We start from the raw sequence: 19,901 nt of genomic DNA, 5'->3' as shown, positions 1-19,901 counted from the left end.
GTTGGTTGGCCCTGCCTCCCCTCCCAAAAAGGCGCAAAAGGCCCAAAGACCCAAAGACCCAGCAAGACCCCCTCCCCAAAACCAAAAAAAAACCAAAAAAACCAAACCCAGAAAAATCCAAAAAAGAAAAATTCCCCTTCCAAAAAAGACTCATTTTCTGCCCGTGACTCGCTCGTGACTAAATTTAAATCTTTATCTTCCTCTCTTCCCCCCCCCCACCTTCAAAAACTCACCCTCCTCCCCTCTCTTGGGATTTCCCATCCATTCTGTGCTTTCCTTTCCTTCGGGAATCTGCTTCATTGTTTACTCTCTTCTTTCACTCTTGTCAAACTCCTTCAGCTTGCCTGCAAGCCGATTCCTGTTTTTAAACCACACATCCCCATAATCACTCATTATGGTACGTTACTGCTCTCTCTCTCCAGACCCGGGTGACTCATGCCGGCCCGGGCAACCACCAAATCCCACATTGCTAACCACTCTGCTTGCTACAGGCTGCCGATTCAACTGTCGTCTCCAACACGGAGAATGTGCGTTTGATTCTCGATGCTTTGGATTTCCACAATGGCCCTTGAGCCAGAGAGGAAATACACATACTGACTTGCCATGGGGGTGGACAGCTCATGAAGTACATGTCTCTGGACCAGCGCGGTCGCGTGCAGGCCGAGTACGTCTGGATTGATGCCGTTGGTGGCACTCGTTCCAAGACCAAGGTATGCCACTGCTCTCTCTTTCTCATACATTCGCTCCCCCTCTTTCCTCGATCTCGTGTGGTGTCTCTCCGTTCTCCGGTGGGCGGCGGGAAAGCGGGAAAGCGTCGCCTTCTCTCCCGCGTGGTGGTTGGCGCGCCTGCTTATCTTTGATCCCACATCGATAAGCCCTGCGCACGGGGAATTTTCCCCCCTCCACACGATCGGAGGCGCTAAAAACACGCGGCCTGCAACCATCCGTGTCACGTGAGGAGGGGCTCGCCTTCCCGCCGTTGGACCGTGTTGGGCTTGTTGAGTGGAGAGTGGGGGGTACGAAACCTTTGAAACACGATCACTAACACCTTTTGTCCGTTGGTCATAGACTCTCTCGAAGCCCGTCAAGTCGGTTGATGAGCTTCCCGAATGGAACTTCGATGGCTCAAGTACTGGCCAAGCCCCCGGTGACAACTCCGATGTCTACCTCCGCCCCGTCGCGATCTTCCCCGACCCCTTCCGCCAGGGTGACAACATCCTCGTTCTCTGCGAAACCTGGGATTCCGATGGAAGCCCCAACAAGTTCAACTTCCGTCACGATGCCGCCCGCCTGATGGAGACCCACGCCAAGGAGGACTTCTGGTTCGGTCTCGAGCAGGAGTACACTCTTCTCGGCACTGACGGCTGGCCCTACGGCTGGCCCCGTGGTGGTTTCCCCGGTGCCCAGGGTCCTTACTACTGCGGTGTCGGTTCCGGCAAGGTCTACTGCCGTGACATCGTCGAGGCTCACTACCGCGCCTGCTTGTATGCTGGTATCAACATCTCCGGTATCAACGCCGAGGTCATGCCCTCCCAGTGGGAGTACCAGGTTGGCCCCTGCCCCGGTATTGACAGTAAGTTTTCCTCCCGCGTCGCTCCCAAACAGAGCCCCTTGTTACGCGTCCCATGGACTCCATACCGTGGATTTTGAGCCCTAACGTTTTTCCCTGTACAGTGGGTGACCACCTCTGGATGTCTCGCTTCATCCTTCACCGCGTCGCTGAAGAGTTCGGCGTTCGCATTTCCTTCGAGCCCAAGCCCATCAAGGGTGATTGGAACGGTGCCGGTCTTCACTCCAACGTCTCCACTGCCGCCACTCGTGCCGATGGTGGTATGAAGGTCATTGAGGCCGCCATGAAGAAGTTCGAGGCCCGCCACGTCGAGCACATCGCCGTCTATGGTGAAGGTAACGAGGAGCGTCTTACTGGCCGCCACGAGACCGGTAACATCGAGAAGTTCTCATATGGTGTCGCCGACCGTGGTGGCTCTGTCCGTATTCCTCGCCAGGTCGCCAAGGATGGCAAGGGTTACTTCGAGGACCGCCGCCCTGCGTCCAACGCTGATCCTTACCAGATCACTGGTATCATCGTTGAGACTATGTGCGGTGGCCTTTAAATACACCAAAAATTTAAGGAACTCATTTGGTCTTAGCGCTCCGATACCCTCCGGCATCAACGGGGAGTTCGGACCATGAGAGCGGCCTTGACTGCGTGAGGGAGTCCCTTCAATAGATTCTCCTTAATCCGTCTGTACCTGTGTGCTTCTTCTGCCCTTCCTTCCTACTCTTTCGCCTGTTGCTGTTCTCTCTACCGACGAACCGGAACTTTTTATCTATCTCATACTCTCCGGCGCCAGGGTCCGCCTCGTGCGTTCTTTTACTTCCCTCGTTGCACATCGCCGATTCTCCAGTTTTGTCTCTTTCTTGAATCAATATTCCCACCAACCGGGTTATGTGTGACGTACAATAGCATAGAATTATTACATGGATGGTCAACCAACCCATCATTTGAGCATCGCACTCCTATCTCTCGGTCCTCCTTACTTCTTTTTTTGGCCTCTGCTTTTGAATTTTCAAAAATATTGTTTCCGCCGCCTAAATTGTCGCTTGATTTAAGGTTTTGTGGCATTATCTTCATTCGGCGCTCATGTTTTATGTACTGCGCAATAATCATAATCATCACATCGTACACTTGGATTTTTATCATTATGTACCCTGTATATTTTGCCTGGATATGATATTGTAGCTTGCTGTCAGAGTACAATTACAAGAAAATTAGGACTATCGTAGCGCCATCGCCAGTTTAAAGTTGACCACAGACCTCGAACAGACACTCCTATGATTGCAACTGAAGCACCTGCTTTCACAGACTACCTAGCGCTGCCAATCAATCTGTTCATTGATTGATTTCCCTCCTGATCCAGAGCAATCTCGGTAAAGCAGAAACCATTGCCGAGTACCTCACCCCACCCCCATCGGTGGAACTCCAGGTCCCACTTCCCCCGCGAATTCTCCAGGAACACGAAGGTCCGTGTAGATTTAGAGCAGAAACACCAATTTCATGTTTAAGTGAAAGAGGTAGTCAGTTTTATCGAGTCTCGAATCCTCTGTCAGCTGATCTCTCTTCTTCCAATGCCGCAGCCGCAGCTATCAGCCAGACCAAGGAGCCTCATCCGGAGCTGCGAGTTCTGTCGCTCGAGGAAAGTTCGATGTGATGGCAAGAAGCCAACATGTCAGACGTGCTTGAATCACAAAAAAAGCTGTGTCTATAAAAGCGCAGTACCAAGCCCTAGGTGAGGAGGTATCCCGCATACACTGATCCGGACCTACGTTCTGATGTTGTGTTACACGAATCGCATAGTTAACATGATAACGTACTAGACCAACCAAAGCAGCAGTCAATGCCCTTCAAAACGAGAATAGAAAGCTTCTTGCTCTGATCCGGCAATTGAAAAATGCTGCCACTGCCGATGACCTATGGATAGCGCTTCATTCGGCCAGCGGGCCAGGTCAGAACCAGGAACCATGTGCTGCACTCAGTCCTCCAACGTCTAGTTGCACCTCCCCTCATGCTCAAAACAGGTATCCAATCAAGGAAGATACATCTGAGTTTGTTCAAGTCGTTCCTGACCCGCCGATCCTCGACACGTCGCCCTATTTCTCCGTTGACGAGTCGGGGAACCTCAACAGCTTTGGTCCATCTTCGGCATGGCAAATGATCACAGACTCACCTACGGCGCCTCAGAACACCAAGAAAGCGAACATTCAAAATACCTTGGTCGCAAACGCAGCCCTGACCCGGCAATCTGAGTATCGAATGGCTTCCCTTGCCGATCTAGACGGCGTGCCGATCGACCTCGCAAACCATCTTCTCGATCTCCACTGGAATCGACAGCATCACACTTTTCTTTTAACTTATCGACCCGAGATAACTAGAGGGATCCTAGAAAACGGTGAATTTGGATCAAAATTCCTCTTGAACAGCATCTTCGCATGTGCCAGCAAATTCTCAACAAGACCTGAAGTCCGTGAGTCCGGCCCTCGCTTTTTCCGCCGCTGCGAAGAGATTATGAGCACCGAAAACCTCCTTTTGCATCCAAGCCTCCCCACCATTGTGGGCCTGCTACTACTTGGATCGACATTCGTAGCTCGAGGAGTGACCACAAAGGGTTGGCTCCTTACCGGGTATGCGTTGCGGATGGTCTACGACCTCGGGCTTCACATTGACCGCAAAGGCGCAGAAAACGACATCATTGAATCTGAAGTTCGTAAGCGCATATTCTGGGGTGCTTTTGTGTGCGATAAGCTCCAGAGCCTGTACCTGGGCAGACCATTTGCCATTAAGCTGCGGGATGCACATGTCTCGCTGGAGCTGAATGATATCATGGAGGAGCACGAGCTTTGGACCCCGTACGACGACCAAAAGGCGGAATCAGCAGGGGATACTATGCGGTTTCCGACATACTCTGTGTCATGCTTTCAACGGTTGTGCCTTCTTTCCAAAATCATGACCCGTATCATCGATGAGTTTTATGTGGTTGGAGCTACGGTTTTAAGTGCCCAGTCCAGTCTCCGCAGTATCGACGACCTCCTTCGACAGTGGGAGATAAATCTGCCTGAGGGGCTGCGACTCGGCCCAGAGCGTGATGCGTCGCCTACATTCCGACATGCCCCTAACGTCCTATGTTTACACATTATCCACAATGCATTAATCATTCTTCTCCATCGTCCGCTGGTTGCAGACGGCCACTTGAGATCTGCTTCGCCTCCCGCTGTGTCTTGGAAGCGCTGCTCAGAAGCTGCGGAGAGGATCACTCTGATTGTCTCCTCGTACCGTTGCCTGTATACCCTGAGAGGAGCGCCATATCTCATCAGCTACGGCCTTTATGTAGCGTGTACTATTCATGTGCGAAATAACGGGGCAACTACCAATGAAATTGCCAGTGAAAACAAAAGCATTCTGGAGCGCAGTGTTCGATGGCTCGAGGAGCTTGCGGTTCCCAATCCGGCGGTTTCGAGGACGGTCTGCATCATTCGCAAATTGATGGAAGCGCGCGGCGTACGTCTGGAGCCAGAAGCTGAGCCTATTGGTATTATCTCAGGAGAAGAAACATCGTGCATCACCGAAAGTAATCGAGAGAACGAGTTTAATTGTGATGGAGTGGTAGCGGGGATGAACTCTTGGAATGACCCACAATTTTTGGTCAATGAGTGGGATGAATCCTTCTCTGATGATCTTTTATACGGGTTCATGGATCAGCAGGTTCCCTTTGATGACCCGATACCTGAGTTTGACATTGGTTCCTTGGGTCAGATTTAGAGATACTAGTGTATATTGAATTAAGCTCAATTTGATTATTTTTTGGGCGCTCTGGGATTTACCCATTCTCATTGCTATACGTTCAACTATAGCCGAACCCCTGGCATTGGAGGAAAACCCGACGCTATTTCTTTACGACGTTTACTCCGACCGCCAGCACTCCTCCTCATGCGAAAATTCCTTCTCCGATGGCATGGAACGAGCTAGAACCGGTCTTGTCAGCGCATGCGAGCATATTTTTGAAGAGATCAAAGAAAGTGGCATCGGACGAGAGGGCTCAATATCTGGAACTAAGGATTGCATTAATGTGAGAACCATCACTGTGGGGATATGAGAGAGCTTCGACTGTTTCCATTTGGATTTTTCATATTGTTTCTGAATTTCATCTGTAGTACTACCATTGAGAATTATCAATTATGACGCAAATTCCTGTCCTAACTGGTATAAGAATATTCGAAAATTTCACAGGATCTCACGGCCAAAGGCCATGTTTCTGCCACTTATTATCGGTCGCATCATAGACATATTGGAGTCTTTTATGAAGCCGACTAGCATCTCCTTGCCAGAACTCGACAGCCTCAGGGGTAACAGCATATACTTTCCACTTTTTCGCACCCAGAGACGGATCTTTTGAAAAGTGAGCCTCAGTCTCCACAACACTTTGTCTCAAAGTCTCCTGATTCAAAAGGATTTCGCTCTGTCTTGAGGCCATTGCGCTGATCTTTGATGCAAGGGGGCGGCTGTTGTAGTCCTGAACACACTCCGCTTCAGGAAGTTCAATAGCTTTCCCACGTAAACGCACTTGTCGAGCAAGTTGGGGCCAATAGAAAGTCAGCGCAGCATGGCTATTTGCTGCAAGCTGTTTTCCTTTAGGGCTGTCAGCTTTTATCGCAAAATGCCAGCCGCGAGCATCGACATTCTTCAGAATAAGAACGCGGGCATCTGGCCAGCCCTGATCGTCAACCGTTGAAACAGTCATGGCGTGGGGCTCTCTGACTCCAGCTTCAAGCGCTTCATCGAACCACAGCTTAAACGCATCGTGTGGGTTTCCGGGGAAAGTCTCAAAGTTGACTTCTGGAAATGGACCCTCTAACACTTTAGTGCTGCGTAACTTCACTCTGAATGAATTATCGTCAGTCATCTTTGGAGTGAAGCCTTATTATTAATATTTAATTAGTCCATAGATGTTTAGACCCCGAGTCAGAAGTAAATAGAAGGAGACTCACTGGAATTCGGTAAGATAAAGATATTCAGCTTATGGTGTGATGTACAGAAAGATGTTCGAGAAGATGCGGATATGCCAGGTATTTCAATGTTTTTTAATTCCATACCCATGACCTCAGGTACCTGGATACCGGTTTCGGCACTTGTTCAAGCGCCTTATGCTTTGCTGGTCTTCGATGTGACTGGCATCCCCCCGACCTCGGAAGAAGCTGCTAGCATAGGATTAGATTGGATCGATATAAATTAGATACAAGATTAACTATGAATCATTTTGTTTCATATATTACAGATTACAATAGTAAGATTGTCCTTCAAAATTTATAATTATGAAGCTGCAACATAGAAGTATTGGATCGGTACAGTATCTTACAATGACTCACCCATTAAGCCCACCCCAGAAAAAGGGTTGAAATGAGGTACGATTTGTGAGGTCTCAACATTGGTTTGTGTAATAATTGAGCTTCGGTGTGCCAATAAATCGGTGAACAGAACGGGCAAATATCCTCAGATTTCGCTATGGCTAGACACCCAGATGGAAGCGCCCCATCGGAAGCTGGTGTTCCGCACACTCCAGCAGAACGCGAAAGATTTGCAAAGACGGTTCTTCTGCGTAGAATGGGTGACGTGAATGTGATCGCACATGCTGCAGTCTACACGGCCAGTGATGAGACCAGTTTTGTCATTGGCATTAATGTCCCTACCGGGAACGGACGATTGACAATGTAAATTCACAATAGACTCAAAGATGACAAATTTAGTCTCAGCAGCCAACCGGCACTACGTATGATATTCTCCAATTAAACTTTACGTGAAAATTATAATATTAAATTACCGGGTAGAGTGAACATAGCTCAAATCGTGTGCATCATATTTTGTTTGGACCAAGATAAAATAATTTACCGATTTCCTCAAATGGTATATGAAGTGCAAGTGAATATAGGGAACCAGTCCATGAAAGAAATAGCGGATTTTTAGCACATAATGTTAAGAAAGAAGATACAGGACGCCTTATTCCCCTCAAGCCAAAAGATAACAGGCTATGAATCTGGATGACTTTTCAAATGATCAGTGTTATCCATCTCAATCAATTGCACAAAACTTGTGTTCGGGCCGATATCAGCACTCCGAATTTTCTTCTGACTGCTAGACTGCCCCATACTGCTGGTCCCTTTTGTTGAACCAAATATCGTTGGGAAGAGGCGACTGAGCAGGGACCGCATGGCTGGCATGCATAGGCAAAAAACTCCAACATCTACTTCAACCACGGACCAATAGCCGCCTGCGGCATTATCCCCTATCGCGAGTGTCACTATTAGTTATCTGGAAAATAGAAAAATAAATGAAGAGCGGACATACATGTTGGATTCGTGCTAGTGGCGAAGATTTTGAGCATTATAGTGCGATAGATGCTGACACCCGTGATTCTATAAAAACAACAAAAGATTAGTTCCCAGCGTCTTTAGAATTCTCGAACCACAAAAAAGAGGAAAAGGGGCAAGCTCACAAAAAGCCCACAGAAAACATGAGTACGACCTGAAGCTTTGTAGTAATTGAAGCCTGGAGCTTCAGTACCTTAGGGATTGGCATAGTAATAACCCAGGCGTCTAGGATGATGTTCACTATGGCGGCAGAAACCACCAAAGGATTAGTCGCCACGCAGCTTCCTTCATGTTCACCATCCCAGCCATTCCAGTTGTAGCTAACGGGCGAGCATTGAAACGCAAAGGCGAATAAGTATGCTATGTAGTAGCAAGCTGTCACCACGCCGGAAACCTTGATGACCCGGCGCATCCGATCGGAGGGAAAAATGCGGAGGTAGAAGAGAAGGAAGCAGATTTTTGTGAGACAAACGCAAGTGATATAGAGGAGCTCTTGGATGTAGAAAAGCTATCCATGGGGGTTAGATTGTAGTCATGGGTAGATGCTAGGCATTCTTACATAGAGAATTCGAGTGATTTGGCTGAACTCTAGGGTCCACATATCCTTTCCTAGGCCGGCCTTTCCAACTGAAGCGATTGTTAATGGGTGTCTCGCAGAGAGACGAATTGATGCCACTTACGCAGGATTGAGCCAGAGTTAACCGGCACCATGCAACACTGAGAAACTTAGTAACAATCTTTTAATAAAAGATGTTTTAACTTACTCCGAGAAGGATAGTCATTATATCATCCAATCCGATCTCCAGTTTCATAACCACAAGGCGGGTGTATATCCTCAAACCAACAAACAGCACAACGCATAGGCCAACTGCTGGTATTATGATACTCAGGGACGTATGGTCTCTAATTGGGACTCCACATGTTGTATCAGTGACATTAACCGCAGCTATGAAATCAGTTAGAATTCAAAATGCAAATTGATATAGGAGATTCTCACGCACTGAGGCTCTCTTTGATGGTGCAGTTTGCGGAAACGCAGCTAGTTAACTCATCATTAAGTTCAACATTTGTACAGATACATGTTTGGTTTGTGGAGGCGCAGGCCGAATTGGGAAGGAGGTCTTCAAGGCATAGTAGCTGAAAATGTCATCAGGATTATATGGCACCGAGAGACGATCCGGAATCTTACAGCGCATGATGGGAGAGACTGTGTCTCAGCACATGTCAACTCAGCAAACAGGGAGATAGCACAGGTTAAGAATGTTGCTCCAACTCGAAACAATCGCATCCTGCCTGCGGCTGTGAAGAAACGATGCTGGGAATCGATTCAACCGAACAACGCACAAACTGTTTCATGAAGTTTGAAGGAAAAGGGTTCCTAGATACTGTCCCGTGGGATCCACGGGGCTTAAGAATCAAGCTATGTAATGACAGTATCTTCATGTGATAGGTCCATAATTTTTGAAGAAAAGATCTTCTTCTTCATTGGATTTGCGCTGTAAAAAGGAATTAAACCCCCAAAACGTCGCTTTGCGGATAAAGTTCAGCGAAGGATTTGTTAATATTATTAGCTCCCATAGCCCGAAGGTCGCTACCGGTGGCAAAGAACGTTCAAACAGAAAATACGTATGGCGCCAAATTAAGAACGTGTTATTGGTGGGATGTGGTAGCGTATCTTTAGTTGTCACATTCGGCCCCCCAGTATCCCGGGCCCGCCTTGAATGTGGTGGTAAGCCGTTAGCCTATCGTCCCGTGCCGCCTCCCTATCGGGGCCCAATTTCTGTTCTTCCATATCATCAAACTTGACAAGCGAATGATTTACATAGCCAGTTCCAAGTGCCCTTTGTACATCCACTGTCTGCACTCTCATTAAAATCGTGAAGCGATAGAGCAAAGCAAGACGATCCTTCCGTCCATCCAGATTTTCTACTCCGTACTGCGTGGGTCCTTCACCCCCTGCAAATCACACCACACTTTCTAGTTTCTACTAGTCGACTCGGGCTACAGTAGGGGGCCGGTAATGTAATTTTGATATTCTTTAGGATTGAACCCGAAAATTAAAAGAACGGGTCACTCGCACAACAAAGCGATTCCTTACGATTCATATAATCCTATAGAACCTCTCATCCGACCTCTACTTCTGATAAAGAAACCTTGTTTGGACAGGTTTCCTTGGACCCACGCCAACGACAATCATAACCTTGTCAGGGGTTTGCCCCTGTCACAATGCCTGCATGTTTGACTTGCAATAACGATATGGTTACTAGCTTCTTGCTATTATGCATCTACTCCGTAGCTCATACGTAGACTACCACACTGTTGGGCCATGGGTTTCGACTCCCTTCAAGCCCACGTGTATTGTATTCTCCCTGTCGAACCCCCCCCCCCCCCCCCAAAATATTTGATACTCGCCATTCCCTCCTACTATTGCTCTGAATACTCCGTCATTGCTACTGCATGATTCGGGTGGCTAATCGAAGATGGCCCAGGCCGCTTTAGATGGTGTTCGACTGTGCAGTGGAATGGCACTATATAATAGGTCAAAGTTCTTATGTCTTAGCTATATGTTCTCAATTGGATTGAAATTCGATGGATACGGAGGCCAGTCCATCACGATACAATTCTAATAGGGGACTCTAATAACAGCACGAACAATACGGACGGTGGGTCCAGTTACAGTAGCAGGGGTCTTCCATGTAACCTGAGTGTATCGTACATACAGAGTCATGACCACGAAGTCTTATCGGCAAAGCGAAGGCCATTTGAGAAGCCGCTTGGCATGGATCTTTTTAGGGGCTCTTGGCTACTTAAATGAGTTCATTAGATCTCATCCAACCTTTACCACTGTTCTGTTCAGCAACGGCCAAAAAATCCCCTTAGCCATTCTAACTTTCCACGCTATGGCTGTTTACAGGTCACCAGTAATTCCAATTCATGATGTGACAGACTTGTCCGTCTCACAGTTCATGACACAGTACAATCCAGACGAGGTTCAGGCATCCAAGATCGTCCATACTGAGACCTTTTCCGAAGACACCATCACGTATGGCTCTCTCCGCGATCAAGCCGGCCGTGCTGCATGGGGCTTGCAGAAAAAGTTGGGTCTTCAGCCAGGAGATACATTACTAGCATTGGTCAACAACTCCGTAAGTGGCTTACTTCACAATGCCCCTGATTTCTAGTCTAATTAAAATAAAGAATGCTTTTGTTCTCCTCGCACATGCGACGTGGTGGGCAGGTGCCATTTTCGCGTGAGTACAGCACTCTGGAGAGTCGGGAAAAGCCGCTGATCATCCCTGTAGACCTTTGAATACGGCGGCAACTCGCGATGATATCTCGCATATTCTCAAGATCACCAAGCCAACGCATGTTGCTACTATTGAAGAGAAGCTTGGCACAGTCCAGGATGCTTTGGCTTCCCTGCCAATGACGAACACCAAGATTTTGACTGTTCGTTGCAAGAAGGAGAATCTGCCACAGGTCTGTAGCACTCTTTCTCGGAAATGTGCTTATTTGAGCGCTCATGATCCTATAGTTCCCGGACGATATTATCGGTAGACGACCTACAGAGAGCATCAAGCCCTATGACCTTCAGGGTCGAAGCTCTAAAGATGTTCCTAGCACCATTTGCTTTTCCTCTGGAACAACTGGAAAGATGAAAGGTGTCCAACTCTCTCATTACAACCTAATCACGAACACCATAACAATGCGTGTCTCCATGCCAACCAGGGTTAACTCAAATGTCCGTGAGGTCTTTTTTGCTCCTTGTAGGTTACTCTCCTTGTGAAGTAGGCTAAATTAACCCCCTAACGTGTCTTAACATCAGATTGCCATATATACGGCCTAACTATAGCGGTGGTCTCTGGAATGTGGGCTGGAGCCCAGTACACCGCGCTTCCAGCTTTTGACTTGGAAACGTTCTGTCAAAAGTCGAGCGAAATGAAGGTTACAGACCTGCATATTGTTCCTCCAGTGGCGCTTCTACTCGCCACATCACCCGTTGCTCAGAAGTATGATCTGGCTTCTTTGGAGAGAATTGTCATTTCAGCCGCCCCATTGAAGGTACTTTCACTGACAGCCCTGTTCTTGCCATTTGCGTAACATGATGCTAATATTTCCCCCAGAAAGCAGTGCAGCTTCTACTCAAGAAGCGACTTCCACATACCAGCATCTGCCAAGGTGAACACCATCTACCTCCAAAGCAAGGGTATTTTGCTAATATTAGAACAAAAGGATATGGACTCACTGAGTGTACTGGAGGAGTTATACATCAGATAGATGAAGAGGAGCATGCTTTCGGATGCGTTGGAAAGCTCTTCGCAGGGGTGTATGTGCCATTGACCGCTTCTAAATATGATTTTCAATTGCTAACATCAGGAAAGTGAGGCCCGCCTAGTCGACCCGAAAACAAATAAGGACGTTTCTCTGGGCAAAGAGGGCGAACTATGGATCCGTGGCCCAATAAACATGATGTACGAATAAGCCTTACCTGTTCAAACCGTCCCATCCAGATTATTGACCGTTAGTGCAGGGGCTATGTCGGTGACAGTGAAGCAACGCAAAAGACCTTTTCAGAGGGGTGGATCAGAACAGGAGATATTCTGAAGATGGACGAAAACCAGAACTTCTGGGTTACTGATCGTCTCAAGGAGGTATGATTGGCTTCTCTCACAGCTTGAAATAGGGTTTACATGGCATTTAACTAATTGTTGCAAATTAGATGATCAAGTACAAGGGGTGGGTTGAAGATCTCCCCTCCCAACTGTCCGAAAGCCATGCTAACCGCTTCCGCACCTCTTCAGGTTCCAAATTGCCCCCTCCGAGCTTGAGGATATGCTCCTGCGTCATCCAGATGTGATTGACGCCGCAGTATGTGCGGTCTATGACGATAGCCAAGCGACCGAGGTTCCCCCTCGCCTATGTAAGTCTCTCACCGGCGACGGCGGAGCTATCGGGTTCTGAAAAACAGAATGTCCTCGATGCGATCAGGGCTTGGATGGACAACCAGCTGGCAGGCTACAAAAAGCTCAGAGGAGGTGTCTTCCATCTGCAGAGTCTGCCCAAAACACCGACTGGTAAGATTCTGAGGAGGCTTTTGCCTGCAAAGTTGAATGAGCTGCGGGAGGCGAAGCTTTAGGTGTTTGAGGGAGGGGTTGGGCACTATTACGTAGCCTGTCATCAACCGTGATCTAGTGTATTCTATATTTCGAGATTAGAAATAGAAAAGACTCCAACAATGAGATTGCTGGATCTGTCGTTATGACCGTCCGCGAAAATTGGTAATCAGAGACCTCGAACTTCAGGATTTACGAAAGAGACCGTGGGCTAGAGGAGTGGGGGTGAGCACGCATCTTACAGATAGGCGATGCTAGATCGGCGATCCAGTCGCTGTGCTTAATAAAGAGATTGAGACCATGAGGATGGCTCTAGCTATCCCACTAAGAATCATCTCGGCCTGGGTGTATACGTATACTGCGTATACTCCATCCAGACTTGCCGAGCCCTAACCCGCGGGCAACATGGGCACTGGAGCCAATCGGCCGAGCCGATCCCGAGACTGATATGTCACCACGTCGACAAGGCATCCTTCGCCCGCACGCAAGGGCCAGCATCCCGCCCAAGCTCGCCTGCTTAGCATGTTTATCCTACTACCACTCTTATCAAGGCGCTAGCATGCCTCGATGCCAGCGTTCGGAGGCGGAAACACCCGTGAAATCGTGAGGTGATGCGCGGACTGCCTTACGTCAGCTTGGGCGAGGCCCTGTCACGTGAGGGGTGCTTAGAAAGCGAGGGGCCTCGACGCGGGCAAATGATTAATTTGATGGGTTTTGGTTTTGCGGAAGGACGCAGAAACAGTTCTGATCTCATCATCCAGACCCCACCAGCCCACCCCTCCGATTAAAAACCAAAAAGCGGTTCCCTTCTTTTAATCTCCTTCTTCCTCGAAATACCTTCAAGCTGTTTTCCTCCACGTTTCGCCGTTTACCGTCCGCTCTCCGATCCCTCGGATTCACTGCCGCCGCAGCCTCAACTCTTCATCAACAAGCCCCCCATCCGCTTCGGTCCTCTCACAGCCCCTATCGACGCCCTCGCGCGTCAATTGCACAAACACCGCCAGAATGGTGCACTCCAAAGTTGTTAGTATGTGAACCCACGAAGATTGCGGCCTGTATGCGGAGCCCGAAGCATGTACTAACAGGAATTTCTTCTCAGTTATCGGCTCCGGCCCCGGCGCCCACACTGCCGCCATCTACCTCTCGCGTGCTGAACTCCAGCCCGTCTTGTACGAGGGCATGCTCGCCAATGGCACTGCTGCCGGTGGCCAGCTTACTACTACTACCGATGTCGAGAACTTCCCCGGTTTCCCCGGCGGCGTGGGTGGCGCCGAGCTGATGGAGAACATGCGCAAACAGTCTGAGCGTTTCGGCACCGAGATCATCACCGAGACCATCTCGAAGCTGGACCTGTCTCAGCGGCCCTTCAAGATGTGGACTGAGTGGAACGACGCCGAGGGTAGCGCGCCTGCTCGCACCGCCGATGCCGTTATCATCGCCACCGGTGCCAACGCCCGCCGCCTGGACCTGCCCGGCGAGGAAAAGTACTGGCAAAATGGAATCAGCGCCTGCGCTGTCTGTGATGGTGCTGTGCCCATTTTCCGCAACAAGCCTCTGTACGTGATTGGTGGTGGTGACTCTGCCGCCGAAGAGGCCATGTTCCTGGCCAAGTACGGTAGCAATGTCACCGTTCTTGTTCGCCGTGATGTTCTGCGTGCTTCCAAGGTTATGGCCGATCGCCTGCTTGCTCACCCCAAGTGCAATGTTCGCTTCAACACCGTCGCCACTGAGGTCATTGGCGAGAACAAGCCTAATGGCCTGATGACCCACCTCCGTGTCAAGAACACTATCAGCGGCGAGGAGGAGATTGTTGATGCCAACGGTCTGTTCTACGCTGTTGGCCACGATCCTGCCAATGCTCTTGTTAAGGGACAGGTCAACCTTGATGAGGATGGCTATATCATCACGAAGCCTGGCACCAGCTACACTAGCGTTGAGGGTGTCTTCGCCTGCGGTGATGTTCAGGACAAGCGCTATCGCCAGGCTATTACCAGCGCCGGTATGTTTCCATACTTTTCCTGCATTTTTCTTATAACTTTATCTTACTGACCGACACTATAGGCTCTGGCTGCATGGCTGCCCTGGATGCTGAGAAGTTCATTGCTGAGGGACCCGCCGAGACCAACGGCGAGGCAAAGTCCAATGCTCAGCTGTAAACACCCTATCCCCTCATCCATATCTCCCCCTGCCTCGCTATCTTCCTCTCCCTTAACGATTTTGATCCCTTTCGGCGTGTATTGTTTGGATTTGCTCTTAAACATGTCCATTTCTAGACCTGTCTGTCCTGCGACCCAATTTCCATCTCAATTCCCCGTGCATATTCTCCTTTCCTCTCATGGTTGACGGATTTCCTTACCTATTACCTATTCATTTCCTTTTTTTTCTTTTTTGTCTGGGATCACCTGGTTCGTTGCTCCTTCTGGTCAGTCGACCGCGTTCGGTTGCTTGAGATTGATCATTGCCGATAGAGATAGAAATAGATGACATTCTCATACCAGCCTGGTCCTTACGGGTCTGGCCTTTTGTATCATCTTGGGTTTAATAGACAATACACTAGGTTGTCACTTAGTTCGCTCCACTTCTTTTTCTTTTTCGAATTGCTCTCACAGACAAGTTCTATGAATAGTCCATCGGTATGGTGGATGATGGAAGCCATTCCTAGACTCATGGGTTGTAAACCAGGTTCGATATCTAAGGAACAGCCGACCGTTTTGGTGCGAGTCCGAAGTTGAACCCTTGGAGAAGGATCCATAACCACAGACGATGGAAAGTAGGTCTCTACATCTACCTGAAAATATGGTGATGATAAAATGCATAGAGATGTGTCAAATGAAACGCTCACCTGCGTTTCATCCTTCTAGTTTGCATGATGGGCATCTAAGGACACCTCCACGCTATAAAACACATAAGCGACCATTCAGGCCGTAGACGCCTCCTCCGGCGTCTTCCACCCCTCGTAGGGGTTCTCCGCGCACCACCGGTCCTTCACCTCAAACGACCGCCGATTCCACTCGTTCGCCGCTATCTGGAATGCGCCGAACGCCACCTCATGCTGCTGGCGAGTGTTGTCGACTCTATCGATGTACGGCTGCTTCTCAGCCTGGGCGGCATTGCGCCACATGAGGCCGAGGGCGGCGCGCACATCGTCACGGGAGGCCTTAGCGTTCGGATTATTCGTCGCAACCCTTCGAGCGTTGTCACACTGCTCCTTGCACGTATTCCAGAAGTCCTTCTGGTATAACAGGAACGGGTTACGCCCCACCTTAGGCGGGCAGGTAGGGGTTGGGCCGAGCTCGGCGTAGATCGCCGCCCACATGGCCTGGTCGTAGGTGGCGCGGCGCTGCTTCTCGCCAATATTGGGGTCTCGTGAAGATGAGGTCGGCGCTGCGCGCTTCGGCGCACTACTGCTCGTGCTGGCGGGAGTTGCGGTCAAGCTGGTGCTTGGCTTCTCCGGTACGAGGGGCACCGGGATCTCGATCGGGCCGATGACATCCTCGATGATCTCCGAGGCGGCTCGGAGACCGGACAGGTAGGCACCGTGGACGGTGGCAGGATGGGTTCCGCAAGTTGCTTCGCCTGCAAAATGCAGGTTGCCCACCTTTCGTGCCATAAGATCGTAGTCTTCGGGCAGTGCGCCTGCCGCGACGTAAGAGTAGCTGCCACGGGTGAACGGGTCCGAGGCCCAGCGAGTGACGATTGTCTCGAGGGGATCAGGAACGGCGGCATGTTTGAAAACGTTACGGAGTTGCGAAAGGACTTCAGCGATGATTTCCGCGTCTGGCATGATCTCTGTCTGGTGTGCAGCGTCGCCTGCCATGAGAGCGACGAGAGTTGGCAGGCCCGTCGTCTTGATGCAGTTCCAAAATAGGTAGAATCTGCCACGGTTGGTGGCGTAGTCTTTCTGGTCCATGCTCTCGAATGAGGTAGGCTCGCGAAGGAGGCCGAACATATCACGTTCGGTGTCCCAGAATGGCGCATCGAATACCAGGACAACTTTGTTCATTACGCCAAAGCCTAGTCGCTCAATGGCACCCTGCTTCCAGTCTGGAAGAGGAGGAGAAAACTGAATGGTCTGATGTTTCAGTGTGCCGAGAGAGCCAGTGAATACCACATGGTCCGCCGTGAATGTATCTCCATCTGCGCATTGTACAACCGCTTTCTTGTTCTCAGATCCCGTCGCGTCGTAAGTAATATTGTGTACGATTTTATTGGTCCGGACATCCAGCTTGGTGGGTAGCGAATACAACCCGTAGGGCAACTGCTGGTAGCCTCCAATCACTGATGAATGTTCTCCATCAAATTCGTTTCCATAATCCATATCCCATCCCGACAGACTTAGCTTATCGATATTGGAGGCGTTGGCGTACTCAAGATTCGCAAGGTGCCAGTTCAATAGTCGCATATCCTTCGGTGTCAGAGGCAGCATGGCTTCATACTGCTTAATTCCTTCGTCCATCACGGCACCTAGGGTTTGTGCCTTAGAGGCGCTGACGATCGGGTCCAAATCAAGTGTGTCATGTGCTGAAAAACCAGGGTTCAGCTTCCATCCCATTGCCTGAGCAGCCAAAGCTGCAGGATATTCTTTTGAAGGACCCTCAAGTTCCATTACTGTGTTGTTGGTCGGTTTAATGTCCGCCGTTTTATGCCCTACTCCGTGCCGGCGACGAACTCGCTTTGTAGGAACCAGGAGATCAGTTGTGCCTGCTGCACGTGCATCTTCCCATTGTCGAACTGTGAGGCCATCATCTGACGTTGATTCTTTTCCATTGTCGATCCGGTCTTGGTCACCCTCGGCGGTCGTCTTGACAGTTTTCTGATGGCGATAAAGTCCAGTTCGCTCCAGAACATCATTGTGAAGTTTGTTAGCCATTGCATCTTGCAATTCGTGGACAGGGGAACCGTCGACGTCATAAATAGTAGAAATATCGCGAAGGAAGTGGTAATGAAGGGCCAATTGGCCGCGAACAATGGCGTCCAGAGGATTCCCATAATCAAATCCAACAATGATCTGCGCACCCATCTCCACCTTCGGAACGAGGCCCTTGGGTAACATCCGAGATTTGAGACTCTGCAATGGGTGCGAATAAACTCGTCCACCAATTCTTTGACGGCCCTCAATAACGATGACTCGTGGGGCAGTATCCGAATCGCGGTAGTGGCGAAAGAGCCCTTCAAGCTGCCGCGCACAGCCCAGGCCTCCAACACCGGCTCCTACAACCAAGATCACAGGTCCTTCCTTCCGGCGACCTCGTCGTGGAGGCACAAACGGCATGGGGACCTCAACACAGCCGAAATTGATGTATCCGCTGCGCGCAAGCCAGTCAAAAGCGAAAGAAGCCAGATTCATCCAGCGATAGTCCTTGGCACACCCGAGAGCTTCTTCTCTAGTGACACCGACCATGGGGTTGCGCGTCCAAAGACGTAAAATGCCGTTTCGGATGTTCAAGTACAGAGTAACATGCAAATGACAAAGATGATCTTGTAAAGCTTCTTGTTCTTTTTCGTGTAGAGCATATGGGTTGAGACGCGATGACCATGCAGCAGCTACACACTGCTGGCCATACACGGCAGGCTTCAACTTGGGTGGAATGGATGAACGAGGCCGGCATTTAGATAAATCAATCTTTTTGCTCTCCAACACACTCACACCTGTAGATGAAGACGACATAGGTAAGGACTGTGCAGGAGTAGTCGGTGGAGTTGATGACTTTCCTGCCTCGAAGGAAGTGAAAGAGGTAGATGTAACCGAGTCGTTGGAGGTGCTGATGCTCCCTCCCAGGTATGGCTCCCTCTGAAGCCCCTGAAGGGCCTGAATATCATTTGAAACCGTGATCTGTGAATTGAATGGACGAACGCCAGGTTTGTGAGAATCTTGCACGGCCATGGTGGGGAACGGTTGAAAGGCATCTTGAGTAGGAGGAGTCGAAGTTCGGACTTTCTTCAAAGGGGGCTCCGACTCATCGGATTGAGCGGAAGCCATATTTTCTTGTTCATCAGCAGGTGAAAAAGTAGTGACAGTAGGATTTGATATAAGCGGATTGGGGAATGGAAGTTCGCTGGGAGGGAATCCAGCAAGGGTGGGAAGTTTCATAGACGGCGTGGCATGCATGGTCAAGGGAAGTAAAGGCCTCGAAATGAGATTGTCAATCTGAAATTCCAAAGGCGAGGAAAAACAGAGAGCCTCCCCATCTAGTTCTCTGCGATAGCTCTTTTCGATGAAGCTTTAGGTTCTCCCAGTGTTGTATCAAATCATCAGCCACGATTATCGAACGGCAAGAGTCCGACCCATGTTTACTGCAGGGAAGATTTGCATCGTTTCAAATAGCATTACCGGAGTACTCAAAGGATTGACGGAATCAAATACTCTGCATCATGGTTAGATGCAATGTATATGGAGTGGTTCATATCTGAGTTTTCTTTTCTGCCGGGAAGTGTAGATGTGGCGCTGGAGTAACCGGGGCCATCGGGGGACAAGGGGACCACCACATACATTTGCGTCTCCCCCACAAACTCATGGCGATCTGCAAACGGACCGGCATCAATCGAGATACAATTGGGAGTCCGTTGGTTCATGAGCGAAGGGGAAGTTCAAGAAGCAAGTCGCCGTTGGTCCCGTTGTGCCTTGATTCCTCGGTGCGGGGCGTATTTCTCAGTCCGCCTATGGCACTCGACTACGACATGGCCCGCGAGACGTTTTTATAGTATCGCAAGTATCGCAAGTATAGCACCTCGAAACAACTACAAACGAGCCAGCGAGCCGGGAGCCATTCGTAATTCCCATGCATAGGATTACGGCAATCCAGCTAGATTCGACAAGAGAGCACCAAAGAATTGTATTTGCACGAAAATAACCAGTATTGCAACAAC

General features: G+C 49.6%; 8 protein-coding genes across 8 annotated transcripts; 5 read left to right on the top strand and 3 right to left on the bottom strand.

The window, feature by feature from the left end:
* Nucleotides 1-394: 394 nt before the first annotated feature.
* Nucleotides 395-2,114, top strand: glnA (glutamate--ammonia ligase; the record flags this gene model as incomplete). The annotated part of the gene is made up of 5 exons (XM_057079561.1): nt 395-397; nt 492-527; nt 618-710; nt 1,069-1,573; nt 1,675-2,114. The coding sequence occupies 5 exons, from the start codon at nt 395-397 to the stop codon at nt 2,112-2,114; spliced, it is 1,077 nt and encodes a 358-aa protein (XP_056932231.1).
* A 1,598-nt stretch (nt 2,115-3,712) lies between these two features.
* Nucleotides 3,713-5,317, top strand: N7462_007842 (fungal specific transcription factor domain-containing protein; the record flags this gene model as incomplete). Its single annotated transcript, XM_057079560.1, has 1 exon — nt 3,713-5,317. One exon carries the CDS (start codon nt 3,713-3,715, stop codon nt 5,315-5,317), a length of 1,605 nt encoding a protein of 534 aa, XP_056932230.1.
* Nucleotides 5,318-5,789: 472 nt separating this feature from the next.
* Nucleotides 5,790-6,458, bottom strand: N7462_007841 (pyridoxine/pyridoxamine 5'-phosphate oxidase; the record flags this gene model as incomplete). The annotated part of the gene is made up of 1 exon (XM_057079559.1): nt 5,790-6,458. The coding sequence occupies one exon, from the start codon at nt 6,456-6,458 to the stop codon at nt 5,790-5,792; it is 669 nt and encodes a 222-aa protein (XP_056932229.1).
* Nucleotides 6,459-7,057: 599 nt separating this feature from the next.
* On the top strand, nt 7,058-7,267 carry N7462_007840 (uncharacterized protein; the record flags this gene model as incomplete). Its single annotated transcript, XM_057079558.1, has 1 exon — nt 7,058-7,267. One exon carries the CDS (start codon nt 7,058-7,060, stop codon nt 7,265-7,267), a length of 210 nt encoding a protein of 69 aa, XP_056932228.1.
* Nucleotides 7,268-7,684: 417 nt separating this feature from the next.
* N7462_007839 (CFEM domain-containing protein) lies at nt 7,685-9,208 on the bottom strand (the record flags this gene model as incomplete). The annotated part of the gene is made up of 9 exons (XM_057079557.1): nt 7,685-7,763; nt 7,811-7,835; nt 7,898-7,965; nt 8,046-8,428; nt 8,480-8,547; nt 8,601-8,637; nt 8,685-8,866; nt 8,922-9,057; nt 9,110-9,208. 9 exons carry the CDS (start codon nt 9,206-9,208, stop codon nt 7,685-7,687), a joined length of 1,077 nt encoding a protein of 358 aa, XP_056932227.1.
* Nucleotides 9,209-10,886: 1,678 nt separating this feature from the next.
* N7462_007838 (amp dependent CoA ligase) lies at nt 10,887-13,057 on the top strand (the record flags this gene model as incomplete). The annotated part of the gene is made up of 11 exons (XM_057079556.1): nt 10,887-11,066; nt 11,119-11,171; nt 11,223-11,400; nt 11,456-11,687; nt 11,774-11,982; nt 12,045-12,247; nt 12,303-12,392; nt 12,452-12,572; nt 12,641-12,657; nt 12,723-12,789; nt 12,890-13,057. The coding sequence occupies 11 exons, from the start codon at nt 10,887-10,889 to the stop codon at nt 13,055-13,057; spliced, it is 1,518 nt and encodes a 505-aa protein (XP_056932226.1).
* Nucleotides 13,058-14,039: 982 nt separating this feature from the next.
* On the top strand, nt 14,040-15,190 carry trr1 (thioredoxin-disulfide reductase TRR1; the record flags this gene model as incomplete). Its single annotated transcript, XM_057079555.1, has 3 exons — nt 14,040-14,061; nt 14,134-15,033; nt 15,096-15,190. The coding sequence occupies 3 exons, from the start codon at nt 14,040-14,042 to the stop codon at nt 15,188-15,190; spliced, it is 1,017 nt and encodes a 338-aa protein (XP_056932225.1).
* A 761-nt stretch (nt 15,191-15,951) lies between these two features.
* Nucleotides 15,952-19,143, bottom strand: aof2 (putative lysine-specific histone demethylase Aof2; the record flags this gene model as incomplete). The annotated part of the gene is made up of 1 exon (XM_057079554.1): nt 15,952-19,143. The coding sequence occupies one exon, from the start codon at nt 19,141-19,143 to the stop codon at nt 15,952-15,954; it is 3,192 nt and encodes a 1,063-aa protein (XP_056932224.1).
* Nucleotides 19,144-19,901: the final 758 nt, after the last annotated feature.

The sequence above is a fragment of the Penicillium macrosclerotiorum genome (genome assembly GCF_028827735.1).
Source record: "Penicillium macrosclerotiorum strain IBT 26536 chromosome Unknown utg000007l_segment0_segment0, whole genome shotgun sequence".
NCBI classification, from domain to species: Eukaryota; Fungi; Ascomycota; class Eurotiomycetes; order Eurotiales; family Aspergillaceae; genus Penicillium; species Penicillium macrosclerotiorum.
The sequence above is the reverse complement of the archived record's forward strand: the minus strand, read 5'-3'. Positions and strand labels throughout refer to the sequence as shown.